General features: G+C 45.6%; 1 protein-coding gene across 8 annotated transcripts in view; it reads left to right on the top strand.

The window, feature by feature from the left end:
- LOC109646560 (golgin subfamily B member 1-like) overlaps positions 1-16,679 on the top strand; it is a 29,525-nt gene extending 12,846 nt beyond the window's left edge. For 5 of the 8 annotated variants that reach the window (XM_069527588.1, XM_069527605.1, XM_069527611.1 and 2 more), the window contains exons 18-30: positions 47-94; positions 463-572; positions 815-983; positions 1,060-1,164; positions 1,715-13,045; positions 13,275-13,354; positions 13,599-13,638; positions 13,851-14,000; positions 14,177-14,293; positions 14,466-14,563; positions 14,661-14,753; positions 14,922-15,018; positions 15,105-16,679. In XM_069527588.1, coding sequence (XP_069383689.1) covers positions 47-94; positions 463-572; positions 815-983; positions 1,060-1,164; positions 1,715-13,045; positions 13,275-13,354; positions 13,599-13,638; positions 13,851-14,000; positions 14,177-14,293; positions 14,466-14,563; positions 14,661-14,753; positions 14,922-15,018; positions 15,105-15,263 — 12,597 coding nt within the window. In that variant the 3' untranslated portion in view covers positions 15,264-16,679. The remainder of the gene's footprint in view (positions 1-46; positions 95-462; positions 573-814; positions 984-1,059; positions 1,165-1,714; positions 13,046-13,274; positions 13,355-13,598; positions 13,639-13,850; positions 14,001-14,176; positions 14,294-14,465; positions 14,564-14,660; positions 14,754-14,921; positions 15,019-15,104) is intronic. The other 3 variants (XM_069527617.1, XM_069527633.1, XM_069527641.1) reach the window with 1 other exon arrangement.
- Positions 16,680-19,027: the final 2,348 nt, after the last annotated feature.

Raw genomic sequence — 19,027 nt, forward strand, 5'->3', positions numbered from 1 at the left:
GTTTCCCCTGAGGACTGGGATTTTGTAACAAACCCTTCTAACACAGGTGACGTTTGATGTAGATGAAGATGAGCAGCCATGTTGGGTCTCTCAGGTGTGTTGGGTCTCTCGTGTGCGCTAGAGAGCACCTCTGGCGGTGGCGGCTAACGGTGTGGTGTGCTTTTTTAATCTTGGACACATTTCTCAAAAAGGTTTTGAACAAGTCGAGCGATGTGTCGCAGACTCACTGGGTGTCGTAAACCGCACCGATGGTGAATATCAGTGTTTGTCGTTACCATGTGAGTGGGAAGAGAAAACCAATGATTGATTACAAATCTCCACTGATGCTCGTGTCCGGGCGCGGGGGGGGCGGGGGGGCGGTCCTGCTGTCGTGCACGTGTGTGTGTGCAGTGAGAGTTTCTCCATCCACTTCTGTATGAATTTAATCTTTGCAAATTGATCTTCGTTTTTGTGGCACCACAGAATGAGTCGGAGAGACTTCAGAGTCAACTCGCCAGCGTCCGAAGTCAACAGAGCAGAGATGCAGAGAAACACCAGCTGCTGGTCAGCAGTCTCAACGACCAGCTCAAAGGGTGAAAACAATAGTTCTCTGCAAAAAGCTGCATCTGATCATATTGAAATACAGCAGCTCACTACACGTCTTTCTAAATATAAATACATTTATTGATTGTTAGTTAGTTGGTTATCGTTTCTGGTTTCAAGAAAGTGTACAGAAATTAAAAGATATTTTTCCACTCTGTAAAAACAATCTGATCTGCCGCTATCGACAGACGTGTTCAACGTTTTAACTGTGTCCATTGTGTCTTTTTTTCAGCCTGAGTAACACTCAGGAGTGTCTGGAAAGTTCCCTGATCGAGAAGGAAAACACTTTGGCTAAAACGTCGGAGAAACTTGAGCTGATCAGCAGCCTCAGAGAATCTCTGAGCGAGAAAGAGATTCAGTACAAAGAAGTGTCCGACAGGCTCCTTCAGTCTGAGCACGCTGTAAGTTTCACCTGCAGGATTCATCTCTGTTTGTTGCTCATCTGTAGTTACTGAAGTTTTCTTTTCCTCCTTTCAGCTCGACAACGTCTCCAGGAAATGCAGCAGCTCAGAGAAACATTGTTCGGAGCTGAAGACAGAAGTTTCTGAGCTCACGCAGAAGTTTACTGTTCTGAAGGAGAAGGTGTGATTTATCAAAGAAAAACATCTTGATGATTTCGATCTCACTTAAATCCATTAAGACCTGAAGCTCTGAATAGAAACAAACTAAAACCTTTGAAAACAAACATCTAAATCCTGAGGGGGTTTCTGAAGAGCTGCTGTCTACAAAAAAATATATATTTCCAAAGACATGAATCAAAAAACGTTTGAAAGCTTAAACATTTAGGTTTTTATTGCTCAGTCATGAGATGCCTTTGAAACATCTCATGACTGAGTCTCAGTTTCAGTGATATTGAAGCTGTAATCTGCTTTAATATCGCTAAGAGCACTGAATCTGAAACAAACTAAATTTCCCATAATGCATTTCGCCCCAAGTATTTCAGCAAATCACGATGTATTTCATCAGTCAGTCGGTTTCATCCAGCTCTGAAGGATGAAGCGCAGAGACTTCACATCAGGTCTTAATGGGCTCATGTCAGCATCCTTCATTCATTCTTGTTTATTTAAATCAACACTGGAGAAATTTGATGTGTCTGAAGTTTACTGTTCTTTTTTTATCTTCTCATTTTCAGACACAAAAGCAGGAAGTCACCATAGAAGCTTTACAAACGGAGCTGGATCAGACAAATGAGGAGCTGGACAAGCTAAACTCCGCCCACCTGGAGGAACGAGCCCAACTCATTCACGACCTTCAAACCTGTGAGCGGGAAATTGACAGTCTCAAAGAAATTCTGGTGGAAAAGGACAAGGAGATATCAAGCCTCTCTTCCAACATGGTGGAGTACGCGGAACAGATCACGGTTCTGAAGCAGGAGATCAAACTCAAAGAGGAGAACCTGGTTCAGGTAGAGACGTCGCTGAGGAGAGCAGAACAGGAAGCCATGATCATCAGAGACTCGCAGAATTCAGACCAGCAGTCTCTGCACAACAAGTTCACAGAGGCGGTGGAGAAACTCAAGGACACGGAGACAGAATTAGTCAAGGCCAAAGAGGAGAGAGAGTCCAAAGAGGCTGAGCTGGAACAACTGATGAAGCAGGTCGAAGACGACAAGAAGACTATTCAGGAGCTTCGAGTGGAGATTCAGAAACAGACTGTGAGCCATCGTCATCATCTCTCTGAATGTGAAACACACATCACCTCACTAAAGGAGCAGCTGAGTTTGTCCACAGAAAAGCTGCAGGAGTCAGAGGGACTCGTTTCACAGCTCAAGGACAAAGACATCAACAATGAGAGATTACAGCAGGAGCTTCATGACAAAGAGGAGACGTATGAAAAAGAGCTGAAATCCTTCAAGGAAGAGCACAACACACTCCTGGCACAGGTGGAAAAATACGAGAGCGAAATCCAGACATTGTCCAAACAGTTAGAGGAGAAAGTGCAGAGCGAAGAGCAGATCAGGAAAGAGATGCAAGAGAAGGTGGAAAGAATAGTAACATTGGAAAAGCAGCAAAAGGTAAATGATAAACAAACGTCAGAAAAACAGAAGCTGAGCAATGAGCTAAAAAACAAAACCGAAAACATCTCCAAGCTCAAGAACCTGTTGAAAAGCACCAAGACGGAAAAACAGCAGCTGACTGAGGAGCTGGAGCTTCAGAGGCAGAACGTCAAAGAGCTTCATGAAAAGTTGACGTCTGCACTCGAAGTCAACAGCGGCCTGGAGAATCAACTTCACTGCCTCACGCAAGAAAAACACACACTTGAAGCGGAAGTGAGTGAAAGTGTGAAGCACATTTCAGAGGTCACAACTGAAAATGATTCTTTACAAGACAAGTTATCCACACTGGCGACCCAGAGTTCACAGAATGACAGAGTCATTGAGGGGCTACGAAGAGATAAAGAGGAACTGACTCTTCAAATCAATGAGTTAAATGGAATCCTTGAGCAAAGCACACACTCAAACTCAGAGATGCTGCTGGAGAAAACCAACACATGTAGTCGCCTCAACCAGGACCTCAGGGAGCGGGAGGAGAAAGTGGCCGAGCTGCAGGAACATGTGAAAAACTTGACTTCTGAGGTCAAGCAGCTCCGGTGCGACGTGGCAGAAAAGGAGAAAACCGCCGCTGAGCTTCTCGCACAATTCAAGGCCGAAGAAAACCAGCGAACACAAACCGAGGAAACTGTTTGTCAGCTGCGAGGACAAGAGAGCAGCCTGAGGTCTGAGGTAGCGGAGAAGGACGCCGCGTTGAAAGAGAAGCAGGACGAGTGTCGACGTTTGCAGGATGAAATCACAGCTCAGAAAAACATGGTAGTCAAGCTGCAGGAGGAGCACTCACAACTCAGACTGCAAGTTCAGACGAGAGAGGAAATGTTGGACGATACGACACGACAATGTCAGAATCACAAAGACGAACTGAACGCAATGAACGAGACTGTCAAATCTCAGAGCGGTCAAATCAGGGTCATGGAAGAAAATGCCAGAAAGCTTCAGAATGAAGCAGAGTTGCGACAAACGGAGCTGACTCGCTTGAACAACCACATCCAGACTGTCACCGAGGAGAACCAACAAATCAGAGCTGCGGCTGAAGCCAGAGAGGAGGAGCTCGCTCATCGAACACAGGTTTCATCAGAACTTGACTCGCGGCTTCAAACGACCCTCGAACATAACTCCAGTCTGAGCACGACGATCAGCAAACTGACAGAAGATAATCAGAGACTGCAGGAAGAGTTAGAGCAGAACAGTAGATCGATGTCTGAACTGACCACCGAGACGAGTTTACTCCGAGAAAAAATTGCTGGGCTCGAAATCCATATTTCAGACAACGAGGAACGAATCAGCAGCTTGTTGAAGGAGAAGGAGGAGCTGAGCGCTGCCGCAGATGAATTAAAAAACGTCCTCAAGGAGAGTGAACTCACAAACTCAGCAGGTTTGCTTGAGAAAACGAGTGAATGTGCTAATCTGTCAAAAACACTGAGAGAGAGAGAAGAACTACTTCAAAGTTTACAGGAGGAAGTTGATGGTTTAAAAATGCAAGAGAGTCAACTCAACATGTCTCTGACGGAGAAAGAACAGACGTTATCAGAACGGAGGAGTCAGTCGGAGGCTCAGCAGGATCAACTGCTGCAACTTCACGACACCGTATCTGCGCTTCAGGAACAAGCGTCCGTCTTAAAGTCCGGGCTGATGGAGAAAGACGCATTGATTCAGCAGAAAGCGGAGGAATGTAGCGTTTATCAGAAGGAAGTCACGCTACAGAAAGAGCTGGTGTCGCTGCTGCAGGGTGAGGTGGAATCCACGAAACGCACGATAGAGCAGAAAGAACAGACGTTAAACAAAGTGTCGAAGGAGTTTCAGAACCACAAAGATGAGCTGAACAAACGAAACGAGTCAGTGATTTCACTCAGCGGTCAGCTCGGTGCCATGAATGAGAACGCAGCAGAGATGGAAGCTGAAATTAGCAACCTGAAGGCGGCCGTGCAGAAACTCCACGCAGAAAACTGTCAGCTGACACAAGAGGGCGGCCAGAGCAAAGCAGAGATTATTGATTTTAGAGACAGCGTTCAGGCTCTGAATGAGCAGAATACAAGATTGAAATCTGAACTTCTGAACACGGTGACAGTTCTGTCCAAAGCACAAGAAGAAGTCGCAGATCTCAAAAAATCAGTCAACCATATGGAGAATGAGCTCAAGACGGCGTTCTCCGAGCAGGAGGCTCTTAATTTGAGCGTGAAGGGAAAAGACGACCGCCTGACACAGCAGGAGAGTTTGATCCAGCAGCTCAACGGTAGAATCGCTGAGCAGGAGCAGCGGCTGAAGCAAAACGCAGATGACAACGTCAGTTTACGCGCAAAAGTTTCCGAGCTGGAAGATTCTGCCAGTAAGCTCAGAGGTCAAGTTGACAGCCTTACTGCAGAGTCGTCCATCCTGAAAAACACGCTAGAGAAAAAGGAACATTTCAGCCTTGAATATCAGAGTCATTCTACAGCCGCTGTTGAAAATCTTAATTCAAATATACAAGCTAAAGAGGCAGAAGGTGAGAGGTTGAAGGAACAGATTTCACACCTTGAAGAATCCGTCTCAAAGCTCGACAGCAACCTCCGAGCACAGTTGGCTGAATCTGAAAACCTGAAAAAGGCCCTGGTGGAGAAAGAAGCTGCTCTTCTGACCCAGTCCAAGTCTCTGCAGGACGTTCAGAGACAAGCAGACGCGTCTTTGCTGTTTAAAACACAGTTCATGGAAAGTACTGAGTTAGTGTCGCAGCTACAGAGTCAAATTCAGCTCCTGTCCGCAGAGTATGAAAACCTCAGAAAGTCTGCTGAGGAAACACACAGTGCCTTCAATAACCTGCGAGAGAAATATGCAGCCAACTTGGAGGAAATGCAAGACGTGAGGACGCAACTGTCCCATCGAGCTGATGAGGTGTCCGACCTTCGGAAGTTACTGGATGATTCCAATAACGAACGTCAGACGGCGAAGACGACCATAGAAACACTGAGAAACCAGTTTTCAGATATCCAACACAAACTTGAGGAAACCAAAGACCTGAACTCGAGTCTCTCAAAGGAAAAGGAAGAAGCCTTTTCTTCTCATCAAGCGAGTGTGTCGCTGCTCACTGTGGAGATAGAAAGGCTCAAATCACAACACCTTCAAGTCGCTGCACAAATGAACGCGCTGACAGAAAACCTGGAGCAGAGGGAAATGGCTCTGCATGCGATCAACAGCCAGTACACAGCTCAGGCTAAAAATGCATCTCAGCTGGTTTCAGAAATGCAAAAACTAGAGGAGCAGAATAAGAGGCTGAGCGAGGAAGTGAGTTTGTCAAAGGCAGAGCATCAGAAGCATCTTGCCACCGTCTGTAATGAGAGTTCACGTTTGCAGGAGGAAGTTAGGAAGCTTCTTGCAGAGAAGGAAGAGCTGGAAAGGAGTCACCATCAGATCCGGACATCGCATGGGGAGCTGCAGCTTCTCATGGAGCAGCAGTCCAGCAGCACGAAGGAGAACATGGAGCAAATGGTGACGGAGAGGGAGAGCCTTCAAGCAAAGGTTAGTGCCAAAGACGAAGAACTTTCTCAGTTAACAGAGAACATTCAAAAGATAGAGCAAATTCTGCAGGACTCAGAGAAAGAGTGGCTGTCAGTTCTGGATAAAGAGAAGCAGGATAAGAATCAACTTGCAGAACAATTGAAAAGTGTTGAAAATGAAAAGAAATCTAAAGATGTTAAAGTTAATGCGTTGAAACAAGACTTGGACAGTTTGCAGGAGAAGCTAGCGGAGGCTTCCTCGGCAGTTAGACAAGGGTCTGATCAACTGAGCGCCAAAGAGTCGGAGGCGTCAGCCTCCAGGATTCAACTTGAGAAGGTGTTAGCATCTTTTCAGGAAAAGGATAAAGAGAACCATGATTTGCAGCAGGCTTTAAATTCTGTGGAATATGAGTTAGAAAAACTTCTGCCAAGAAAATTACGCTCTGACAAAGATTCCACCTCCTCTGAGAAATGTGCTGCTCTGAATAAAAAACAAGCGTCTTTACAGAACATGATAAAACAGTTAGAGGAAAGACATCAGTCTGAGGTAGAGGCTCTAAGAAATGAGTTGGATAAAACGCTTAATGAAGGAGGGAGGAGTGAGGAGGAGAAGGGTCAACAAATTGCTCTTCTACGAGACAGCGTAGAGCGTTTACAGACGCAGCTCAGTGCTGAGTCAGAGAAAGAGAGAGAAGCTGCTGTCAAACTCTCGTTGTTACACAGTGAGTTACAAGCAAAAGATGAGCAGGTCAACAGTCTGGGCATTCAGATAAATCAGCAGAAGGAATTACTCGCAGGACTTAGTCAGCAGATGAGAGATAAAGATGCATCCGTCGCCCAAGTCATGGAATCTGCCTCCAACGAAAGAGTGAAACTGTGTGAGGAAAAAACTTCCCTGATGGCACAAGTGGAAAACTTGCAGCGAGCACACGAAACCTCCATGAAAAGGTTCGAAGAGATTTCTCAGCAGTTAGAAGATGAAGTCTCTCGTTCTCAATGTGAAATCAGTTCCAAGAATTCAGAGAAGCTTGAGCTGCTTCGGGAAAACGACGATCTGAAAGGTGAACTCGCCAAACTGTCTAAAGAAAAAGACGCCCTGAAGAAGAAGCTTCAAGCTTCTCTTGTCGTGAGAAAGGATCTGTTGAAAAAAATGGACCAGTATGAAAACCAAAAAGAAGAGAGTGTGACCTCTGAGAAAAGGGAAGTTTTGCTTTTACAGGATAAACTACAGGAAATAACACACCAAGCTCAGGCAACAGCAAAAATATATCAGGAACAAGTTTCCCTTCTTGAACAGACAATTCTAGAGAGAGAGGGAGAGATTGTTGAACACAAAACACAGAGTGAGAGACTTCTCGAACAGCTGCAGTCAGAAAAACGAATTCTGCAGAGCACGTTGAATCAGAAAGAAATGTGTTTGTTAGAAAACCTGCAAACAATTAGTGACAAGACCTCCACCATCGAGCAGCTGCAGTCCAGCGCTGCAGAGACAGAAAAGGCTTTTGAGCGAGACAGAAACGCTTTGATCCAGAAGGTGGAGGAGCTTCACGATGAAATCAAGACATGTAAGAATGAGTTAAAGGAGAAATCTTCGTCTGCTGCTGCGGAGTTAGAAAGTGAGCTTGCACAGGTGAAGTCAGAAAAGGCCATTCTACAGAAGAAAGCCCAGGCTGCTTTGCTGTCACGCAAAGAGACGATGAAGAAAGCTCAAGAGAATGAAAAGAAATTAACTCAAGAACTGGCTGAGCTGAAAGACGACTACAAGGCTCTGCTGGAGCAACGCTGTCAGCAGACGAACGAGCTGAACGCCATCCAGTTAAACTTTGACGAGAAGCTCAGGGAGCTGGAGAGCCTCCATAAAACCTCTTTGTCATATCTGGATGAACTGGGCACTTTGAGGCAGCTGGTCGAGGAGCGGGACAAAACCCTTCAGGACCTGAAGATGTCTCTGGCTGAGAAAGAGAGCCAGTGTCATTCTCTGTCACACGTTCAGTCAGAGCTGGAAACCGTTAAATCCCAAGCTGAGAAAATGTCTCTGGAGATGGCGAGCAAAGAGGATGTTCTCGTAGTCATGGAGCAAAGAACAGAAGCTTTGACGTCACAACTTCATCTTGCCGAGAACGACTTGGAGAGAGCACGAGAAGAGTTACAAGAGAAAGAAGAAGAGATTGAGAAATATAAGCAAACAATCAGGGTCGTCGAGGACGTGACCCAACAGGAGAAGCAAGTGAACATCTCTGCCGAACACAAGTTTAAAATCTTAGAGGAAGAAAAGGAAGCTGCTTTAGAGCAGGTGAAAGTGGAACTTGAGACAGCTCTTGCTTTAGTTTCACAGAAATCCCTGGAAGTTTTAACCATCCAAAAGACGCTAACTGAAACTCAGCAGCAGCTCAGTGAGGACAAACTTGTTTTGACTGAGGAGCTTGAAAAAGCACAACTGCATTGTACCGAGACAGACAAGGTTTTGGATTCCTTGCGTCAAGAAAGAGAAAATGCCTTTCAATTAGTCTGTGATCTCAGAGGTGAGGTGGCCACGCTCAACGAGCAACTGAAGGAGGCAGAGACGCTCAACGAGCAGCTCCATCAAAAGATGCCTGAGAAGTTTGAAGTGAAACTGAAGGAGAGAGACGAAGCTTTGTCGGTCTCTCAGGCTCGAGTAGCAGAAAAGGACGAGCTTATTGCTGCACTTGAACTGCAGTTACAGCAGCAATTAAAAATGCACGAAACTGTCATTGAAAGAATGAGAGTCGATGCTGATCAGCATCAGAGATCTCAAGAAGACGGCAACAAAGCAAACAACCAAGACAACCAAAGCAAAATCACTCTCCTGACCAGGAAACTACAAGCTGCGTTAGTATCCAGAAAAGAACTCTTGAAGGAAAATACAGCACTCAAGGAAGAAGTGGAAAAGCTTTCAGCCACACATGAAGCCAAAACAGCTGAATACTCTGACCTGGAATCATCAGTTTTCAAGTTGAAACAACAGAATACAGATCTGGAAACATCTGTGTCGTCACTGAACAAGGAGAAAGACGAGCTCAACTCCCAAATTGATAGAATCCGTAATGAGAATCGCAGTCTGTCAGCGGCTTGTGACAGCTTGAAACTAACCATAGAAAACATCACTCAGCAGAAGCAAGCCTTCTCATGTCAGCTGGAATCTCTGAAGGACTCTCAAACTGACGAGTTGTCCAAGTGGAAGTCGAGGCACGCTGAGCTGAAGCAGGAGTACGAGTCTCTGTTGGAGGCTTATGAAAATGTTAGCAGTGAAATGGACAAAATGAGGCTGCTTCTGGAGGGGGCCAAACGAGACAGACAGGACGCCCTCCGCAAAGCACACAAGCAACAGACGGAGATGGAGACGATGGAGAAGCAAGCCAGAGACATGGAGGAGGAAAATGAAAGAATCAAAGAGAGGATGCAAAAATCTTTCAAAGAGAAACTGCTGAAGATTAAGGACCTGGAGGAAGAGAATCAGAAAATCCAACTGGAGTTGACTGAGCATGAAGGAAAGCAGGAAACATTGATGTGCGAGCTCACTGACAGAAATAAAGAACTGGAGTCTGAGATCTGTCGACTTAAAGAGTCGTCAGAGGAGCTCAGAGAGAAAGTTACTGAGATCCAGGCTGAGAAAAGCCAACTGGAAGAAAAGTTTGAAGAGGCCAGCAGCTCCTTGGAAAATAAGCACATGGAATCAAACACATACACAAACAACATGCAGCTGAAACTCGATGAAGCACTCGGCCTGAATAATTCTCTGACCGCTCAGATCGAGGCCCAGAAGACAGAGCTCGGTGCTCAGTCGGAAATCAACAACTTGTTACAAAAGGAGAAGAAAACTCTTTCTGAAAGAATTGAGGAGTTACAGAATGATCACGAGCTGCAGTTGGGAAAGAAAGACGACGTCGTCAAAGAGCTGAGGGACGTTATCAACCGTCACAGCCAAGAGACGATAAGTCTGAACGAGAAGGTGAGAATCTTGGAGGATGACAAGTCTCTTCTGCAGGAGGAGCTTGAAAACGTTCAAGAGATTTCGGACAAAGTGAAAAATGAAAACGAGTATTTGGAGACCGTGATCCTCAAGAACTCTGAAAAGATTGACGAGCTGACAGAGTCCGTCAGCGCTTTGCAAACCCAGAACACGCAGCTGTCGTCTCAGCTGGCGGCCATTAAGGAGAGGAGCAATGAGGTTCGACAACAAAAAGAAGAGGAGCAACTCAAATTGGTCCGAGAGTTTGAGGAGAAACTCAAGACGGTGCAGAGAGGCAACGAGGGCTCCAAGAATGTGAGGAACGAATTACGAGAGCTGCTCAAAGAAAAGCACCAGGAGATAAATCAGCTCCAGCAAAACTGTATCAGATACCAAGAACTGATTTTAGATTTAGAGAGCTCTTTGAAGAGCTCGCAGTCAGCCTGTGAACTCTTGGAGAAAGAAGTGAAGAAAGGTTCAGAGAAAATATCGGCTCTGGAAGAGAGAAGTAAAGAAGTTGAAGCTGCGCTCATAACAAACAGAAATCTTCTCCAGGAGGCGACAGACAAGATTCAGAGTGTCCAGTCTGAGAAAGAACAGCTGCTTCTGGAAATGTCCCAGCAAAGTAAAAAGTGTGAAGAGCAGAAAACTTTGCCACAAAATATGGACGAGAGGCAAATAAATGCATATATGGAGAATCAGTTTATGTTGCAGCAACAGATAGACGACCTCAAAGAGTTGAAAGACAACGAAAGTCTAAAAGTGAATGAACTGAAACAACATGTAGACGCTCAGAATCTTCAGATTAACACTCTGAGGAGAGCAGCCGAGACGAATGAAGCCAAACTCTCAGCTCTATCGTCCACTCCTCAAGGGGCAGATCGGACAAAACGCTGGAGCGAAATGTATCAGAAGACGTTGAACGAGAAGGACAACCAGCTCCTGGAACAGGGCTTTGTGATCAAAAGATTCCTGGAAGACATGAGAGTGAAAGACAAAGAGGTGAATGAGCTACGAGTTACCAAGTCAAGACTGGAGAGGACACTGAACGAATACTCCGTCGCTGCTGCTGCACAACAGAGGCAGCTGTTTGTGATGAGCGCAAGCAACGCTGAACTGAGCGAGTCCGCGGAGCTCATGACTGTGCAGGTGAAGGAACTCAGCGCCCACGTGGAAAGAACAGAACGTGATAAAAACGGACTGAACCGGCGGCTCGCGGACAAAGAGGATGTGATTTCTCGAATGCAGCTAAATCTCCAGCAGGTGGAGACGATAAATACCGACATGGACGCTCAGCTGCTGCTCCTACAAACTCAAAACGACAAACTTCAATCTGACTTTGAGAAACAGGAGGGAATTTCTCTGCAACTGAAAACGCTGCTTCAGAGCAAAGATGCCGAGATCTCGTCTTTGCTGTCCTGTCGAGACGGACAAATGTCAGGCTATCTGGAGCAGCTCCAAGCTAACTATCGCTCGCAGGTCGCAGTTTACGAGGACAGGTTAACATCTTTACGCTACCAAAGGGAAAAGGCTGATAAAGGGTCAAGAGGCCTTGAGGCTAAAGTCAAAAGTCTGCAAATTAAAGTTAACAAGTCTGTCCAAGAAAAGGAGCAGATGGCAGCAAAGATGGAATCATTCAAGAACTCGATGGTGTCTTTACAAAGCGAACGGGAGCGACTCATGTCAGAATACAGAATACTGGAAGCTAAGAGTGAGTTGGGGTTGAAGGGTAAAGACGGCTCTGCTGATGGGGAAGGTGGTGCAGCCAAAGGCCTCAAACATGAGATCAGGAAATTGTTGCATCAGATGGATGATCTCAACTCGGAGAATGCGATGCTAAGGGCTCAACTGGTTCGATACAGGGAGGATCTGAATCAAGTTTTATCCCTGAAAGACAACCAGTTGAAGGTGCTGCTGAAGAAGCAGCAGGACGTGATTAAAAACCTGGAGAACCAAAAGGCTGCAGTAGACAAGCAGCACAGAAAGTCCCGGTTGGAGCTGCAGAAGGAGGAAGAGGTGAGCGATTCGTTGAAAGAGGAGATTTCTAAACTTACAGCTCAGGTTTCAAAACTGGAAATGGAAATATCAACTCAGAAAAATGACAGAGCCTCAACAAATGTGGGCAAAGTGATTTCTGATTTGCAGGAGGCTGTGGCAGCGAAAGCAGCGGAGTGTAATGACCTCCAGCAGAAACTTTTCTCTCAGAAAACCTTAAATGATGAGCTCAATGCAAAAATGCAGCTGGTCGAAAAGGAGACGGACAAAAAACTGGCTGAGGCGGAAGATAAATACAACACCGAGCTGGACACCTTCGAGCGCGAGGTGGAGCTGATGAGGAATGAGCACGAGACCGCTGAGCAACGAGTGGCAGAACTCGCCAAAGACCATCTCCAAGTGGAGCAGCAGTTATCAGAGGCCAAAACTCAAAGTAAAGATGTGATGGCTCAGAACGAGTCTCTGTGCAAAGCCATGGCTGCTCTACAGAACGACCGAGATCAGCTCATCGAAGACTTCAAGATCCTGAGGAACAGATATGACGAAGAGCTCCGAGAGACTCAGGCAGCGCTGAACAAGGTGGAGCGCAGCCTGCAGGACGCCACCTCTGACCTGGCCATGTTTGCCAAAGAGCGGGACATCCTTGTCCATAAAGTCAACGCTTTGGAGAGCAAGGACACCGACGCAGAGCTGAGCAAGTTGTTGGATGAGCTGACGAAGGCCTTGTCGGAGAAGGAGCGGGAACTGAAGCAGGTCGCCATGGAAAATATCACGTACAGCCGGCAGCTGTCGGCGTTCTCCAGATCAATGGCCAGCCTCCAAAACGACCGCGACAGGTTGATGGATGAGTTGGTCGGGACCAAACGAGCGGTTGAGTCCAGACAAGGTTCGAGCCCAGAGACCTCCTCCTCCTCCACGAGTGTGGAAAAGTCTGAAGGAGGCGGCGTCAGTTTCCTCCAGAGTGAGAGAGACGGGCGGGTGAGTCAAGTCGTCGGCTGTGATGTGGGTTTGGCTGTTGCTTGCTCTTCTGTCTCTGTTGTGGTTTCATCTGACGGACATGAAGCATGAACAGATTGTTTTCTACCATTGCTTTGACTTGCATGGTATATTTCTGTTGGGATGCACATGTTCTGTGAAACTTGGTGTTTGATTTATCTTTTTAACTTGTTTAACTTTCTGACTGATGTGTCATCGTTTGTTTTTGCAGAAGATGAACGAGCTTCAACAAACTCGCAGGAGCCCAGATGAAGAAATCAGCAGCTCTCAGGAAGAAGCAGCGAATCTGAGGTAGAAGTAGACACAAGATTTTAATCTTTCAGTTTAATCTTTTAAAGGGAATTGGAGACGTCACACGTTGGTTTATTACAAGTTTCACCCTAAACACACACATAATTAATTAAGAGACTTAGTTACAGGTCTTAATTTTGGCCAAACTGTCGTAAACACCATGATTCCAACAGCAAAGAGCAAAGTGCTCAATGAGACGTGTTTATTCTTGTTCATGTCACTGATGGAGTTCTGTTGTGTACAGTTGGACGGACAAAGACAGGAAGGACTCACCTCAAGTCAAAGTGAGTTTACACCAACATTCTGCTTCTGTGTGCAGACTGTGACACGTATGACTGGAGATGTGACTCGTGTTCTCATGTTTTCACCACAGTCATGAACATTATAGTTCACATACTTGTTACACATGTTACTGGAGTATTCCACTAGAGGGCACACCACAGAAATGCAAAGAAAAGTATTTATTTCATGAACCCACGTGTTGACTTGCTTGCAGCATGAAGCGGTCGCTCTGTCTGGTGCGAGTGTGACGGAGGAGGTGGTGAGGCGGTTGGAGGCAGAGAGGGTTCAGCTTCACAGAGATCTTCAGCGCTGCGTGTACGAGATCCAACAACGAGACCAGTACTTCCAGCAGCTCAACGCCAAGGTACTAAAACACACGACCACGACGACAGCGCAGTCAAGATAAAATACACAGTTCAAGAGACAAAGACATGAACCTTGGTTTTATCCAAGTCCCGACTTTCAGGTGTGAAAACACTGAATCTTCCTTCAACAAACTTTTCTCCTCACTCCTCCCCCCTCCCTCTCCCCCTCCCCCAGCTGCAGCAGGCCGTCGAGGAGAAAGGTGCAGTCGCAGCTCAGCTGAGGTCCGTGTCCCAAACGCTGAGGGACACACAGAACCGCTGCCACTGGCTGGAAAGACAAGGACAAGCTCAGGTAGATGATCCGGCACATGTTCGTCAGTTCCACGTGTTTCTGTTGGACTGTTTCCACCTGAACCTTTCACAACTCAACATGGACTCTGACACGTGACAGAAAGTCTACGTAGAAATATTCTCTTATAAAGTTGCAACTGTATGTTCCTGTAATACTGTGTCCTCACCACCAGGGGTCAGTATATGCTGAGGTTGCACCAGGAGCTCCACAGGAGAGAAGCGACGACTCAATGATTCCTGAACCTGACGAAGCCAATCAGCTGCGAGAGAGGTGAGAAGAAGTCTGCCTGTGTGACTCTGTGACGCTTAACATGTTGTTAACATGTTGTTAACGTGTGCGTGCGTGCGTGTGTGCTGCGTATGTTCAGGCTTCTTGAGCTGGAGCAGATTCTGGCAGATGAGAGAACCAGGAGAGAAACAGCGGAGGAGGCTCTGCGTCTCGCTGAGGACCGAGCAAAGAGGTGAGCCTCAGGTTTATCGTCCAGACGACTCACTTGCGTCACGTTACTTGTGCGAGTTTGTAGAGCGATTATCGTTTCCTGTGAATATTCACCCGTCGTCCTCTGGAAGCGTCTCCTTCAGATTCTGGTTCCTATTCTTCAGTGTGAGACCTTGTGTCTGTGTTGCAGTGTGGACACTCAGAGAGATTTCAGTATTGAGATGGAGACAGAGGACGAGTGGGACGCTCTGAGTCTGGACCCCAACCAACCTCTAATAACACGCCAGGTGAGTTTTAATCTCTTCTTCATGTTCCTCTCACCTGCAGGACGTCTTGTCTGTTTCTCTCACTGTCTTCCTTCTGCCCCCTGCAGGTGAAAGGCGGCATGGCGGCGTGTCGACGATGGCTCAGAGGGCGGAGCCTCTACTTCTCAAGGCTGCTGACGAGCCGCGCCCGCTCTCGACACCTCTTCCTCTTCTACCTTCTCACGATACACGTGCTGGTCCTCCTGTGCCTCACTGGAGCCCTCTAGTGACGCGATGCTGGAACTAACAAGCTCGAGGTTTAAAAGCTGAAGTCTGTATTTGTTTTTTCTGAAAAGTTTTTTCTCCACGTTCTCGTTCAGTCGCACATTTTCCTGGTTCAGGTTCAGCACAGCTATTTTGACGTTAAGGTTAATGTTGACTACGTGCGGATTCAGTTTGAACTTTTCACTCGTTCATTTAATCATTAATCATTTCAGTTGTTTTTTCAATCGAAACAAAACATTATTGATCAGAATCAAAGAACTGGTTTGATTTGTTTAGATTATTTCAGTAGATTTTCTAGATACATTTTATTTTGGAACTGAGGCCTTTAGAAACCACACGCCTCTTTCTTCATCATCGTATTCTCTTCCTTCTTCTCCTCCTCCATCTTCTTCTTCTTCTCCTCCTCCATCTTCTTCTTCTTCTTCTTCTCCTCTTCCATCCTCTTCTTCTTCTTCTTATCTTTCTTCAAACACATTATTAATATTATTGTTATTAATATTTTTGTGGCTTGTTGCCTTGGGACGTGGTCAGAGACTGAACTTCTGCGGATGATGTATCATTATGAAAACACTTCCTGTTTCGACACGACGTTATGAAATCCATTTCCTGTCCAGCTCCACGTTCTTCACCTGAGAACAAACGTCTCGTCTGCCGTTCACATAAAATCCTGCTTCTCAGACGCGATGCTGAGTTTAAACTATGCACTGAAGAAAACACTCATGTAATTATCTCATACGAGCTCAGCAGCGCCCCCCCCCATCACCCTGATACCTTTAAACTGTAGAGCCTGTGTGTGTGTGTGTGTGTGTGTGTGTGTGTGTGTGTGTGTGTGTGTGTGTGTGTGTGTGTGTGTGTGTCCCTCCCACTTGCTCAGTAAAGTCATAGAGAGGAAGATAAAATCTCTCCACATGAAAGTTCACTGTAAACAAAGACACGAGGTTTGTATTTAAGTTGGTCTCCTGTATTTATGTGGATGCTGTAGAGTATCTGTATGTATGTACAGTATATAAATGTATTTCTATCCACTCGGCAGACATATGATGAGTGTACATTTCTCATTGATCGTTTTCAACTAACGAGCCAGAAAAAGATTTCAAAGAAAAGAATGTCTGTTGTTTCAAAGACGAGTGAAACAGAACAAGACGTGTGACGGGTTTTTTTTCTGGCTGGTTAATTGACGGGTTGATTGATTTATAGTTTGCGGTACTCTGTTGTAATGATCTGTACATAAAGATGATTGATGGACGAAAAGATGAGCTGAATCTATTTATGAAAAAGGTTAACTACTGACAAAAGGCTTATTTTCTCTACCGCCTCTATTTTTCGGAGCTGATGACACGAGGCTTCAGTCGGTGCAATACTGTGTCACACTTTACCATCGCAAAGAACTTTAATAAAGCTTATTCCACTTTTCCTCACTTTGTCCACATGATGTGTGTTTTACTCACAGTGTGCGGTGATGAACCACAAGGTGGCGCCGCCACTTATTCAACCGTCACAGTTTAGATTTCAAATATTTTGACTCAGCACATCAACAACATTGATCCATCAATTGTGAATAAAGATGGACGGAGCGTTTCCACTTCCTCCCACTAACCAGAGAAGAAGTCAAAATATGTCGGAACACTGCCGATAAGCAGAATGTTGCGTGTAATCAGCTTATTACTCCCTGGTAGAAATGCTTCATATAAAATATGGACCTTTTGTCCAGAAGCAGGTGTATGTAATTGTTTTAGTCGTATAGATAAACGTTTTACACCATGTACCACTTCAGAACATCTGATGCTGTCCATGTACCACAGTCAGGACCAGCTACTTTGAGAGCTTTGAAAAACATTCTAGAAATACGATGTATTATTATTATTAACATTAAAACTCAGCAGCGTCGGCCAAATCTACAGTTCACACAAGAAGAGGCTTTGTTCCTGATATGAAAATGATTAAATGTTGTCGGACACAGACGCTGTAGAACTAGAACATCCACTTCAACACTTCCACACACACTGGTGGAGGCTCCGCCCCCTCCAATTAAACTACTGAGGAGACTTCCTGTGATCACGTTTGTCCCGAGTTCAATTCGTCTCTTTGAGCGATTGATTCTATAAAAGAATTGTTCTGAGTTCCTCAGTGAGTTGGATGTAATGTGCACATGAAGCCACTAGATGGCAAAGTCTTCTCATTTAATACAGGAGCCACAAACACATGAAAATAAAACAAACAGATGGAAATCAAACAGTCGCTCCTGTTTGTTTACTCCTCAGACTCGTGATGAGCTACAACAGAGATTTGTTTCTGACTTGATTCACTCAAACAGGAATCAAATATTTTCATGGCAGGTGTCAACATTAATCTCCCTCTACGGTTTAAACGTGTTAACATGTCCGCTTGCACCTTCTATATGATAAAACCCACATGTAGCGTTTGTTGTCGAGGATTCTCATTCACTTGATCTCTGGTGAACTTTGACCAGTGGCTGACCTCACTTGGCCGTCATTGGCACATCTTCCTCCTGTCTCCTCCTCTTCAGCATCAACGTCTGCAGTATTCAAATGCAAAAAAAAAAAACAGTCAGAAGCTCCGAAACCAAACATGTCGACTTGTGGTCGGGCTCAGCAGCTGGAACGAGCTCGTCAGCTGCATTTGATATCATCTTAGCACTTAGATCCATCATGAAATGATGAATGGAGGAAGGTGTCACCCAGAAAATCAGCTCAGCTCTTTTACATTTATTTGAGGCTGAAATACAATTTTTCATTTTATTTATTATTCGTATTCTTATTATCTCAATGGTAACCATCAGTAATTAGTAACGGTTGCTAGGGGGTGTGGCTTTGGCACAGATCCTATTCCTTTGATCTGAAATTCCTTTGATGCCAATAAATATCTTAATAAGAATGTATTTGTTGTTTTGGCTTTGATCCCCAGCTGGTGGGACACATCACAGCCGACACAAAGAAGAGGAATTATAAACGAGGAAGGAATTTACTATTCAGCCACAGTTTATAACCGGAATTCAACTCGCATAGAAAAACAGTGACAATGATCCCAAACAAATTGGATCGACATGCTTACGCAAGCGTGTTTCTGGCAATCCCATCACGACGGGGATCCAAGCAGGTCATCGAGCAGGATGAGTCTAAGTTGGACACATCCGAGCTGTACGTACCTGAGCTGGTCCTGTCTGAGGGGGACGGACCCGGGCTGCACACACCCAAGCTGGACAAACCCAAACAGAACATGGAGCAGAATGGGTCTGATGAGGATGAGATGGACAAACCTGTGCAGGACGAGTCTGATCAGAATCAGAAATACTTTATTGATGAGGATGAGATGGACACACTTGTGCAGGGCAAATCCAAGATTAGCTTATCCCAGCTGGACATAACCGTGCTGGGCATGTCCCAACTACAAATATACGAGTTGGACAAAGCAGTCCACAAACAAATGGACAAAGTTGCCTTGAGGGTCATCGTAGACAAATTTGTCTTGAAGGCTCAACATAACTCAAAACTGAGGTACACCAGTACAGAGCTTGAGATAATCATGGAGCATCTGTGGGAGTTGATATGGACAGAGGTCAAAAACAAACATTTTGTCATCAGCCGGGACACATGCAAACACCTGCACGGGGACGTTTACCAGGCCCTGTGTAAGGAGTGGTGCTGTAAAGGCAACCTGATGACGCTTCTCAGTTTACAGGAACCATTAGTGGACACGTACATCATCACCACGTTCAAAAAGTACCTGACTTTACCCAAAGACCACA

Source organism: Paralichthys olivaceus, chromosome 1, assembly GCF_024713975.1.
Source record: "Paralichthys olivaceus isolate ysfri-2021 chromosome 1, ASM2471397v2, whole genome shotgun sequence".
NCBI classification, from domain to species: domain Eukaryota; kingdom Metazoa; phylum Chordata; class Actinopteri; order Pleuronectiformes; family Paralichthyidae; genus Paralichthys; species Paralichthys olivaceus.